Source organism: Topomyia yanbarensis, chromosome 3, assembly GCF_030247195.1.
Source record: "Topomyia yanbarensis strain Yona2022 chromosome 3, ASM3024719v1, whole genome shotgun sequence".
Classification (NCBI taxonomy): domain Eukaryota; kingdom Metazoa; phylum Arthropoda; class Insecta; order Diptera; family Culicidae; genus Topomyia; species Topomyia yanbarensis.
Genome location: NC_080672.1, coordinates 360,796,081 through 360,808,625, shown reverse-complemented (window position 1 = coordinate 360,808,625; position 12,545 = coordinate 360,796,081). Strand labels below are relative to the sequence as shown.

The 12,545-nt window shown below is 41.7% G+C and overlaps 1 protein-coding gene across 3 annotated transcripts in view; it reads left to right on the top strand.

The window, feature by feature from the left end:
* LOC131690415 (elongation of very long chain fatty acids protein 7-like) overlaps positions 1-12,545 on the top strand; it is a 104,342-nt gene that overhangs the window by 76,720 nt on the left and 15,077 nt on the right. For 2 of the 3 annotated variants that reach the window (XM_058976152.1, XM_058976151.1), the window contains exons 2-4: positions 4,926-5,116; positions 5,299-5,379; positions 5,467-5,629. In XM_058976152.1, coding sequence (XP_058832135.1) covers positions 4,926-5,116; positions 5,299-5,379; positions 5,467-5,629 — 435 coding nt within the window. Of the gene's footprint in view, positions 1-4,157; positions 4,199-4,925; positions 5,117-5,298; positions 5,380-5,466; positions 5,630-12,545 lie in introns of those variants that run through there. The other variant, XM_058976153.1, reaches the window with a different exon arrangement.

The window sequence follows — 12,545 nt, the reverse complement described above, 5'->3', positions numbered from 1 at the left end:
CATTGGGCTCCGCCATCGTTCCCCCCAGGAACTACCTCTCGGTATTACTTCTGGGGGGATGGCTGTACTTAATGAACTCATTCACTCTCACTCACGCGTTCATACGTCCTGTATGAGGCTTACTTGGGTGCTCTCTCTATCGCACCTTGATTCACTCTCAAACACTCCACATTTTCGTTCCTTGCGAGGCTTACTTTTGTGCTAGCCTCTACCATACCATGTGAGGCTGACTTTTGTACTCACCCTTAACATGCCGTGTGAGACTGACTTGGATGCTCACCCTTTCATTCCTCTGCCACGCCATGAGGCATCGATAGCTAAGTCCCAACATACTACGCTACGACCCTCCCGTCTTGGCATGAGGCAGTCCACGTATACGCCTATACACTCACTCTTCTGTCTTACTTCGGGGTGGCTAGGTTTACCCCTTACGCGGTTGCCAGTCGCTGCGCCAAACCTGCTTCGGCATGAACAGACCATTGACTCACTTTTTTGCGCTCGGCCTTTTTCGTTCCAACTAACCAATCACTAGTTAGTCGTGCCCGTCGTCCGTTGCTCGGTTCGCCAGATTACCTGTAGCCTACAGGCAATCTGGGTGGTAGCAGCCGAGACTGCGTTCCACTTCTCCACCGATTGACACATCCGCTGAATACGGGTATCAGGGGTTGTGTCCCAGCCACAGACGTCAAGCATTGCTCTTCTTTCGACGTCGAACCGAGGACATACGAACAGTATGTGTTCGGCAGTTTCGTCTACACCTGGGCAGTCCGGGCAGGCTTGGACCTCCGCGTGCCCGAACCTGTGGTGGTACTGTCGGAAACAGCCATGGCCTGACAGGAATTGTGTCAGGTGGAAGTGAACTTCCCCATGGGGTCTTCCCACCCAGCTCGATATGCTAGGTATCAGCCGGTGGGTCCACCTACATTTCGAGGTGTTGTCCCACTCACGCTGCCATCTGGCGACCGAGGTCACCCTGGTGCGCTCGCGGGCTCCTCTATTTCCACGTAGCTCGAAGCACTCCTCATCTTCCCGAATGACCAGCCCGACTGGCATCATGCTCGCTATCACGCAGGATGCATCGTGTGATACCGTGCGGTAGGCAGATATCACTCTGAAGCACATCACGCGGTAGGTGCTCTCTAGTTTCTGTAGGTAACTGGTTACCATCAGTGCTCTTGACCATAACGGGCCGCCGTACCTGAGTATAGATACGGCAACCTACGTCTACTGGCGCATACCTTTGAGCTGTTGGACATCATCCTCGATAGAGCCGCAACAGCAGTCGACGCTCTCTTGCATGTATAGTCGACATGGCTGTCGAAGGTCAGCTTGTCGTCCATAATGACTCCGAGAGACTTCAGACTCCGCTGTGAAGTGATCGCGACTTCTCCCACATGGATAACTGCATGTTGTGCCAACTTGCGGTTGTTGACGATAACTACCTCCCTCCCAGTATACCTCCCAGTATACCGGGCATCTGCTGTTTCTTGGCAGGATTTTTCTCGGCATAGAGGCGTCGCACGCGCGTGATAGAACAGCTACCAGCGCATCCCCGCTTAGGCTATCGGTGTTGGCCTCTAGTCCCAGGGCCACGGTGAAAGCTTCGCTGTCGAAGTGATTGGACTTCCACTCGCGTACCTGACAGGGATCTCCCGCCCTCGGATGCTGCACACCATAGTTGATCCTAAAGCGGATTGCTAAATGATCGCTATGGGTGTAGCCTTCGTCTACCCTCCATTCCATGCCTGGAGCCAGACTCGGGCTGGCAAATGTTACGTCAATCCACGCCTCCACCCCGTTTCTACGGAATGTACTAGCGGAGCCATTATTAGCTAGCACAGTATCGAGTTTCGCAAGCGCCTCCATTAGCGCTTGGCCCCTGCTATTTGTACAGCGGCTGCCCTACTCCACTGCCCAAGCGTTAAAGTCTCCCGCTATGATTACCGTTTCCGGCCCACTAGGTCTGCCGAGAGTCTGTCGATCATCTGGTTGAACTGTTCTATGGGCCACCTTGGTGGAGCGTAGCAGCTGCAATAGAACACACCATTGATCTTGGCAATCGCAACACCTTCGGCGGAGGGGTGTATTACCTCTTGAACCGGGAACCGTCCCGTTGTACAGATTGCCACCATTCCAGACCCGTCCGACACCCAATTGTCGTTGCCGGCAGGGATGCTGTACGGGTCTGATAGGAGGGCGACATCTGTCCTCGACTCCTAGACCGACTGCCACAGCAGCTGTTGGGCTGCTGCACAATGGTTAAGATTTAGCTGTGTAACGCTCACGGCTTCTTCTTATTTGCCTCACCGAAGGGACATGAAGATCCGTCCATAGCATGATTACGGGCTTGCTTCTTAGCGGTGCAGATAAGGCACTTGTGCGCCTTAGTGCAACCCCGCTCCTTATACCCCTCCTCGCCGCAGCGACGACATAGTTTGCTCCTGTCTATGCCCTTGCACTCGTAGGATTTATGGCCGGACTCAAGGCACCGATAGCACCTATCCACTGAAGGCGGCTGGGGTATGCTAATTGGGCATACCGACCAGCCGATCTTCAGTTTACCTTTCTCGGTAACCTTTTTGGCATCCGCCTTCAGTAGCTTGAGGTAGGCTACTTGAGTGCCGGAGAGTCCCCCTCTAAAACGCATAGAGGCCCGCTCGATTGTCACGTTGCATTGCTCCTTGACGGCTGCGACGACATCATCTGCGGTCGTGAACTCGTCCAGATGCTTGCACTGGAGAGTCATTTCCGCCCCTAGCGACCTGACCTGGGCGCCTTTACCAAGAACCTCTTGGGCCAAGGCCTTGTACACCGCACTAGATTGTGCGCCTCGCTTCAGCACCAGAAGCATTTCTCCTGTGTTGGTGTGTCTCACGCTACGCACATCTTGCCCAAGGGCCGAGAGGCTTTCGGCCGCCCTCATCGACTTTAGGACGTCGGCGTATTTGTCCTTGTCGGGTTTTAACCACAAGGCCTCGCCTCTGTCCTTGGCCTTCTTCGCGGGCTACTTAACTTGTGTAGGTAACGGTATCCAGACGGCTTACTAGAATACTGCTTCACTTGTCACTGACCGGCTAACGGTACTCAGAAACAGAAACACAAAAGAAGGGAAAAATACTGAAACCTCAAATAGGCGTAGAGTGTGCGAATAACCTTGAACGCGGATTAACACTATTTGTCGCTATAGAGTGTACGGACCGACAACAAAAGACTTCTATCTCGAATGAGTGCTCGATAACGAATGAGTTTGCACTCACTTGTTTAAGCCCTGATCAACATGCTACAGCGTTGTTTCGAAGAGTGCAATACGATTTTCCAAATCCCACTTTTGTTTGACAACCCGTTTGCATATTGTGTTTATAGCAGTGCTAAGTTGAAGCCTAAGATCGAATTTTTTCGCGTATCCAACTTGTTTAAGGAGGTCCTTTACTCTCGAGGTCTAAAATAGTGCTGTTTTTTTTTTGGGAAGCTGTAAACTGTATAGTATTCACTGAATAAAATTTGAATTTTTAATTTAAAGCTACATGTTTTGACTTGCAAATTTTAATGAAAAAAACATTGGCGAACTTCAAATGTCATTGATTACAATTTCGGGCTTCAAAAGTAGAGGACTCCCTTAAATTGACAAAGCAGGCTCATGACAGACAAAGGCATTCTCTGTGCCTGCTCTGGCCGATTCGTCGGCCCATTCATTATCAATAATAACGGAACTTCCGGGCACCCAGACGAGCTTGCCAACTTGCTTGTCAATGCCAAGTTCTTCGAATTCAATTTTGCATGTAATTATAGGCTTGAATCGTGAGTTGCCCGAGCTAAGGGCCTTGATGGTAACCTGGATATCGGAACGAGCAGAAGTTTACAACTGTTATGAACTAGCTCCGCTGAAGAGCTGATTGTACACGCGAAGTGTTCTGCTTAGAATACAGTACATTATCTACCTAGCGAGCGGGACTGTTCCAATCTCATGTCACGACAGTAGACACTGGCACGCTCCTCCATGAGGGAGCCATCAGTGTAATAGGTCTTTTCTTGTTTCTGCATATAGCCAGACTGTAGTGGTTCTCTCGAGAGGGAATCTTACCATGGAATATCCTGTGAGGAAAACTACATGTGAGTGTAAAGTTTTAGAATCCTGAAAGTATAGTGGAATTAACAAAACATTTGGATACCGTAAAATGGTGTATCTTTGATCACCGGGGTAAGTTTGATCAAATGAGACTTCTTTCAGTAACGTGGGATAAGAAGATTCCCTCTAACAAAACCATTGTAACAAAAGACAAACCATATTCTAAACATGTTCAGCATTTACCGGCAACGAGTATTTTGTCATTAATTGTACTTTTTATGAAAATAAATTCAATTTGAAAATGATACACCTCTCATGTATCGTTTCAATCTGTTCAAACAATTCCTTGTATATTGATGAAATATATTAACTTCCTTCAACTGAACTGATCACTTTTTTGGAAACTGTAAATATTTTTGTCCAATAATTCATTAAAGAAAATCCGAAATTTTTGTTGGTAGCAATTTAATTTCGACTTTTTTGATGAAAAAGATGAACTTGAACAATATTTTGTAGAGTATGTCTTTAACCGATATCATCACCACCAGCCTGGCACTTCGTAACATCGAAAAAAATTGATGAATACGAAGTAGTAAAACACTATGTTTACAATAAAGCCAATCGTATATACTACTACCTAGACAGGAATCCCAAAAAAACTTCAACGCAAGTTGCAGCTTATATTCACTTTCATACAAGTTCGCCATTGCATTCAACTCGCACGGAATCTCTCATTGAACTGTTGTGCAATATTACACTTGGCTATAATCTCGATTTAGTTTGTTGAAACCCTTTCCCCAAAAAGAAAAAAAAATCGTCAACTACTCAAAGCTCAACCCTCGTTGTCTTCCTTTTGCAGACCCCCGCGCCAAACACCTCCCCTTTATGGACAACCCGCTACCGACGCTAGGACTGATAGTCTGCTACCTGCTCTGGGTTCTGAAGCTCGGTCCGATGTACATGCGAGATCGAAAACCCATGGACCTGCGGCGTATCATCATCTACTACAACCTGTTCCAAGTGCTGCTGAGCGGTTATATGTTTTACGAGGTGAGCAATATTGTCCCTTTTGGCTCGGGTTAGGAATACGCCAGATTGGTACGTTTTTATCACGTATCGCCGGGGTTCTAACAATGATAATCGAGATATATACATGTTTTGACGAGGGACTACCGACCCCGACCCCTTTCGTCTATCGGATTCGCCCAACTGATAGTCTTTATGTTCCGTAGCACCTGATGGCGGGCTGGCTGCAAGGATACAGTTTCACGTGCCAAACAGTTGACTACAACGATGGGCCACTTTCTCGGAGGGTAAGTAAACCATGTTTTTGTCGGTAACTTTTTTTACGAGTGCCCAACTGGGAATGAACCTTTTCTTTTCGCTGTTCTGTGTTACAGATGTTTAATCTCTGCTACGTGTACTACCTATCGAAGCTGACCGAGTTCGCTGACACGACATTCTTCGTGCTACGGAAGAAACAGTCTCAGATAACGGATTTGCACGTGTATCACCACTCGCTGACACCGATCGAGGCGTGGATTCTGACCAAGTTTATTGCCGGTAAGCCACATGGGAGCGACTATGATGATGATGATGATGACGACCGATAAAATCAATTCCAATCCAAGTCTAGCCTCCTTTCTGCGATTGTACGCGCTTCGAACATGGCGCAATCATATTTAATCGCAAATTATTCCGCACAATTTAAACTCCAGTGCGGGTTATCCGGATGGTGCGTCGAACGTGGCCGGGGATGAGCTCTCAAAAGTGGGGTATGTGGTCGGTCGCGTTTTGGTGGGTAACCGCAAAATTATTATCAACTCTCTGGCTTTGGTGGGTTTATGATTTTATAGAGACAACAATGTTTGAATGTTTTCAATGAGATGGGTTTTCATTTGAATATCAATTAAAGATGATTTTAATTTTGACAGTTTTCAAAGATATGTTCTGAAAATTATTTAACTATTTTCAGTTTCGGCTTTAGCACCAATAATATTTTGTTAGCGAATGTTTGTAAATCTGGATTTTCTTACACACATTTTGATTTGACAATAAAATGTTTTTCCTGAAAGGATGCATTTGGTCAATAAACCAGAGTTCAATGTATAATTTAAATAATAGTTGCACATTGGTGTCGTTGGAATCTTAAACATTACGACAGCTTTGAAAAGAACTTAAATTATATGGTGCAGATACTAACGAAATAGAACTAGATGTCATCGAGACGAGAAGCCAGAAATTGGCTAGTCTGGGGTCAACTTCCTCAAGTCAAACCAGTATTGGATGAATAAAATTAGTCAAAACGAGTTTGCGAAGATGATACCGGTGGCAGCATATTGGACGATTTCGGTCGAAGTCACGTGTATGGGCAAAACGAGTTTGGGTGAAAATGTGTAGACGTGATAAGACACGGAGATGCTTGAAGAGTGAGACCTCATTCTTATGAGTCATTTACTGTAAGTTATATTTTTGAAATGTCATGCGAGTCATGTCACTTGTCCACGAGAATTTACAGTTACCAAGATAATGTCGAAAAATACTGCAAAAAAGCAACAAAATCGTTTATTTATTTCAGAAGACCAGACCTAGACCTAGAAAAATCGTGTAAATTTACATTTCCTTACCCTGACATTAAAATTGACTTAGTTTTAGGTTTGATTTTTATTTTACATGGCATGGAATTTCGTAAATTTTGTAATTTTACTCCACATATGGCGTTTGTTCGGAATGGCAATAAATGTAATTTTATATCATTGCGCATGTATAGTATATGTTTCATGTAAAATTACATGGAACACGGTAATGTTTCGTCATTTCGCGAATTGCGGTCTGTTAAATTGTGTCATGTTTTCAATTAAGTCAATGATAAAATTCATATTTTTTGGGGTGTAGTTCTTTTCTATTGAGTGAAGTTCTGGATAACTCGGCGGATTGTTTAAAAAAAATACATTTCCGGAAAATCCCAAGATACCGGTAATAAAGAATAAACAATGAAACGTGTATTGCTTTTGTTTTAATAAAAAAGAATTTTGATCCCGGGAATACAGAAGAAAAACTAAAAAAAAATGTTTTCTTGAAAACAAAAGCAAAAATTGAAAAGTTTTCAAACCCGATTGGTTGCATGCTGGGAGGGAGAAACAGACACTACGCACGAAGTGTAAATAATAGCACTTGTCAAGAAGCAAGAAAACTATCGACAGCCAAAATCAATCAAGGTGGGCGACGCATAAATGAGCAAATTTCTTTTTGCGTGTCATTGATGCAAGCGGCACATGACTTCAATCGTGTGATGAAAAGGAGCTTGAGACAGTATAAAATCAGCGAAAGTTTTTTTTTTTCCTGGTGCTTTACATTGATTTGAAGATAAAGTCAGACGACAGTTTGCTTCCAGTACTCGAGTGAAATGGGACAAATTTCGGAACGATGTGTCTAATCTTCTATTTTTAAAATAGGATTTTTGTGCCGTCCTTCTCCTTCATTCTACCACGGTTTCCTAAAAAATTGCTTAACCTGATTATTAAAAACCGATACAATATTAAATTCAATCTGAAAAATAGATTTTAATTTTATAAAAATTTAACTAACAGAATCCTTGAATAAGGAAACTCGCCGGTAGAAGCATGTTTATCTGATTTGTGCAATGTTGACCAATGCATAGATATTTGATAGGTAGGTAGGTACGGCTGCAGCCTTGGAACGTAAATATCCACATAATGAAATAACTGAAAAAACGTTTGATATAACATGTTTTCGTTTTTATATTTCCCTTTATTTACTACTGAAAAATATTGCCAACCTAAATAAAATACAGAAAACTGTTTCCACCTTTCTTTTTACATAATCCAACAATTTTAACCGTCAAATTTAGCCAATGTTATTTTGCAAATAACTTTCGAGGTTTAAGATTTTAACTAATAGATAGAAATGGAATTTTTTCATGATTCTGATCATCAGATTAAGCTGCATGAGCACCCGAACGTTAAAAATATTATGTCGATGTCAAACTTCACGTCGAAGTAACTTGCCATTTTTTTCGAAACTTTGTTTATATTTATTAGCATGCATCTAAGCCTACGTTGATGATTTTCATTTTCTCAGTATACTCTCAAAAGAAACTTTAAACTGGAGAACAGTCAAATCTGACTAACAAGGCGTCACTCATTCTAAAATTGTTAAATAAGTCACAAATTTTTAAAACTTTTTTCGCACGATTTACACCATTATTATTTGTCTTTACTATAGATATGAAAATAGCTTTTATCACATGTTTTAAACAGAAAGATGATATAAATTATTTTAAACCAAAAAGTATTTTTGAATTACCAAAAAACGTGCACGTCACAGCATATTTTTTGATTCCATATTCCCATTTCTTGGAGTAGATAACATTTACAGCGTCGTCACATTTCCATAACTGGTTTTATAACAAGCATTAAATATATTTTAGGCGTAGTTCACTGAGCTTAAAATGTAAATATTATTTGAAATTTTCATATAAAATTAGCGTTTATTTTACATTATAGCAAGATCGCAATATTGTCTTGAAACGATGCTCGAAATTTTGAACGCATCTAAATTCTTATTCATCATTGAATACATAGAAATACAATTTATTTGATAGTGGCAGCACGGATTACCGAAAAATTTATCTGGCTAATTTCAAAATGGCATTAAAATCACAGAAAAACTTTAATAATATTTACTGCTACACCCAATCTAGACAAAAAATCAAGGAAACTCATCGTTCGGAAACATTTTCAAGCAAGCATATGATAACAATACTCTCATTTCCTCGATGAACACTTTTTTGTGGCTCGGAGTGACAGTTTCGTTGTGGCTGGCTATGACATTCACATTTATTGAGTCTGTTTCTCCCTCCCAGGTTGCAGGTATAACTATCTTCAAACAGTTGTCATAAATTGTCGATTTGTTGGACTACATAGGGGCCATCCATATACCACGTGGGCAATTTAGGGGAGTGTAGGGTTACGAAAAAGTCCACGCTTGTCCAGGGGGAGCGGTAGTATGAGAAATGTCCACGTGGACTTTTTATTATATTTTTGCCAGTGTTTCAAATAAACCACTCTTTGACTCTTTGGTTTTCACTCCTGGTTTTGGCTCCTTTTGTCCACTCCGGTTTGTGATTCTTCTTCTGGCGCCGCTTATAGACCGAATTTAATTTCAAACTTTGCTAGTAGGGCCTCAGCAGATTGTACAGGGTGCGCCAGCCGGATGTATCTTTTTTCAACATTGAACAACTCCGCCATTTTTCAGCCGTTTTCACAAGTAAACAAGTTTTTTTAGTATATTTTATCCCATTTATTATAAACCAGGTTTAGAATACAACGTCCATTAAATGACCACGTCCATTTGGTACACACAAAGCAGCTCTTTTGCGGGCATTTTGCATGACATTGGACAGCGTTTCGGGCTTAATCGCCGCAATTTCAGCTCGTATATTAGCTTTGACTTCGTCAAGATGCTTAGGTTAGCTAGAATATACTTCACTTTTCAAATAACCCCACAGAAAAAGTCTGGCGCCGTTAAATCCGGAGAACGAGGAGGGCATTCCAAATCACCATTTTTTGAGACAACGCGTCCTGGGAATTTGCTCTGTAAGAACTTGGTTGCGGTGTGGTAAGGTGCCCTGTCTTGTTGAAAATAGAAGTTTTTCAGACCTTCTTGATGCATTTCTGGACAGACAAAGTGCGCTTAAATCCAACAGTAGCGTGCGTTGTCGATGGTCTCTCCCTCTTTGAAAAAATAAGGACCGATGATTGTTTTGGAGCACACACCGTCCCAAACAGTTTCTGCTGAAGTGATGAAATCCAAAAGTTCAATTGCATACCGGAAGGATTCAAAACAGGTGTACTATTTATAACTGTAATGGCGTAAGCCTAGCCTAGTACGCTAACCATTGAATGCTGGCCTTCGAGGTCTCTCGAAAAGAAGGTTTCGCCATGAACTGTACCAAGGATCTGTTTTGCTTTTGTGCTTGATAAAATGAAAATTGAAAATCTAAATCGAGCTCGGGCTTTTAAACTGTATGCTGCAATTATAATCTAGTGACCTGTTTTCACTCCTGGATTTTAATGATTTGTAAAACTATGGTTTTATCAATGCCTGCTGATTGGAGTGATTTTTGAAACACTGATTTTTGCCTTTTATGAGAAAATGAAACAAATTTGTATTGTAATTGGTGTGAGCGCTCACCTAAAACTTTTTCAAGAGTTTGAAATAGTCAAAGTATTTTTGACAGCATAGTATGTGAGTATGTGAGGGAAGGAGAGGGTCAAAAATGAAGTTTTTTTTGTCCACGTGGTATATGAACGGCCTCATATCATTGAATCATAACAACGAAGAATGATTTCGGCAGTGCAGGCACATAATTTTTTTTGCGTCGATTCTAACTTATCCTCGACGACGTTTCGATCCTTGGTTGCGATCTTCTTCAGGGCTCGATTATATTCAACAATTTCACGAATCATATTGTCGAATATTAGCGAGCCCTGAAGAAGATCCCAACCACGGATCGAAACGTCGGCGAAGATGAGTTAGAATCGACGCAAAATTTGTATGCACTACCGAAATCATTTCCCGTTCTTACAATTTCTACAGTCGAAAAGAATCAATTTACCTATCATTGAATCATTTGATAACTCGTCACTCAGTTGTACAATATCAACTTCTTTCGGATGAGTTTTCGTGGATGTATGTGTAACAGAGTGACAAGAAAAAAATTACCTCCGTCGACCTGCCCCTGAGTCGATTCCTAGTCCCATCAGAAAGGCCTACTCCTACTTGGAAGCAAATTGGACAAGTCTAGCTACCGACCAACGTACCTGATGTTTGAATGAGATTTTTCGATAAATTATAGGGAGGAAATCCTCTAGCTCGCCTTTTTACCGCCTAGTGGTATTGTTTACATCAGATCACCACTACAAGCGAAAGTAAACGAAGTAATTTGATTATATGCATCTTTGTCGACTGCATGTCAATTCGACTTTGTTGTAAGAAACTATTAAGCCTTCACTGAATTGATGTCTGAATCAGCCTTGCATGGGACCTAGCAGGGCATGGCTGTGTAACAGTACTAAATCCCCATGAACTAACCATTTTTGTGAAATAATGGTTCGATTTACCTTAATAGATTGTTTAGGAGAATGAAAGTAGATAATACGAGTCATGTTTTATTTAGAAAATATTAGTTCCACATGTTACCGCATAGAGAACACCAGCACTAACTTTTCAACGAGAAAGATAGAAATTACGTGTCTTCTATAAAGTTATAGATCAGACATTATTCAGTATTTCTTCTGAAAATATCCATATTCTCTCTTCTTTGAAAAGATAGTGTTGACACCCTCTATGTGGTTACAGATGAAACCAACATTTTCTAACCTATATAATACGAGTATTATATACTGAATTTTTTTCTAAACATTCAGCTAAACCTATCCATTATTTCACGAAAATGTGTAAATCGTGGGAATCTAGTACTGATACAAAAGCCACAACAAAGGCCCCATACACAACTGACTCAGATATAATATCGTTAAAAGTTTAATACCTTCTCCTAACTAAGTCGGATTGACTTACAATTGTTTGAAAAAGTTGTAAGCAATAGAATTATCTTTCTTCTTTTCTTTTGCAGTGCTATCTAGCGGTGAAAAGACGAGCTAGTGGATTACATTCATGTAAATTTTCGAAAAATCCCATACAAACTTCAGGCATGTTGGCCAGGGATGGAATGCACCTCAAAGCGAATAAAGAGAAGAATTAAAACGCTCTTTGCACTTTTCATGCGAGCCACCGCTCTTCTCTTTCACAATAAACTTCTTCACTCCTATGTGTGTTGCTCTTATGTGTTCATTCTACTCCATGGCTGCACACCTCAAGAAGTAGAAATAAAGAGGCTCTTTAGTGTGCATCGTGGTCCCATGCACACGGAAGCAGAGAAGGCAACCAAAACACATTTTGAAAACGTTCTTCCGATCAATCTTTATCTGAATTTTAGTTTGATTCGCCTTTCTCTCTGTTTGCCAGTGAGGGAAGGCACAAAAAAGTTGCTCTTCATGGTCGCTCTTTGTGTGAAATTGTGCAACTCTTGGTGCACAGCTTTTTCTTTTTTTAGTTTTCAAGTTTCTCTTTGTGCGGGTGATCTGCACATTCCAGTGTTTTTATGCTGCTCTTTATTCATCGGTGTAATTCACTCTTTGCGCACACAGTGTGAGAAAATGACATGCATGACGTTGGTCCGGTACCTAGATTAGTTCGATTTGCTGGAAAAATGGAGCAAGCACTCCTAGTTGGACTAGAAATCGACAGGGGGTGGACCGAATGGGTTTTCAAAAATTCATTTTTTTCTGGGCAATCTAATGTATAACCTAAATTATGGTAATGTTCATTACGATTGATGCGATTTCCAGAATGCTACTGCTCAGTCTTCAGCGAGTAACGACTCCGGAATTTTTTC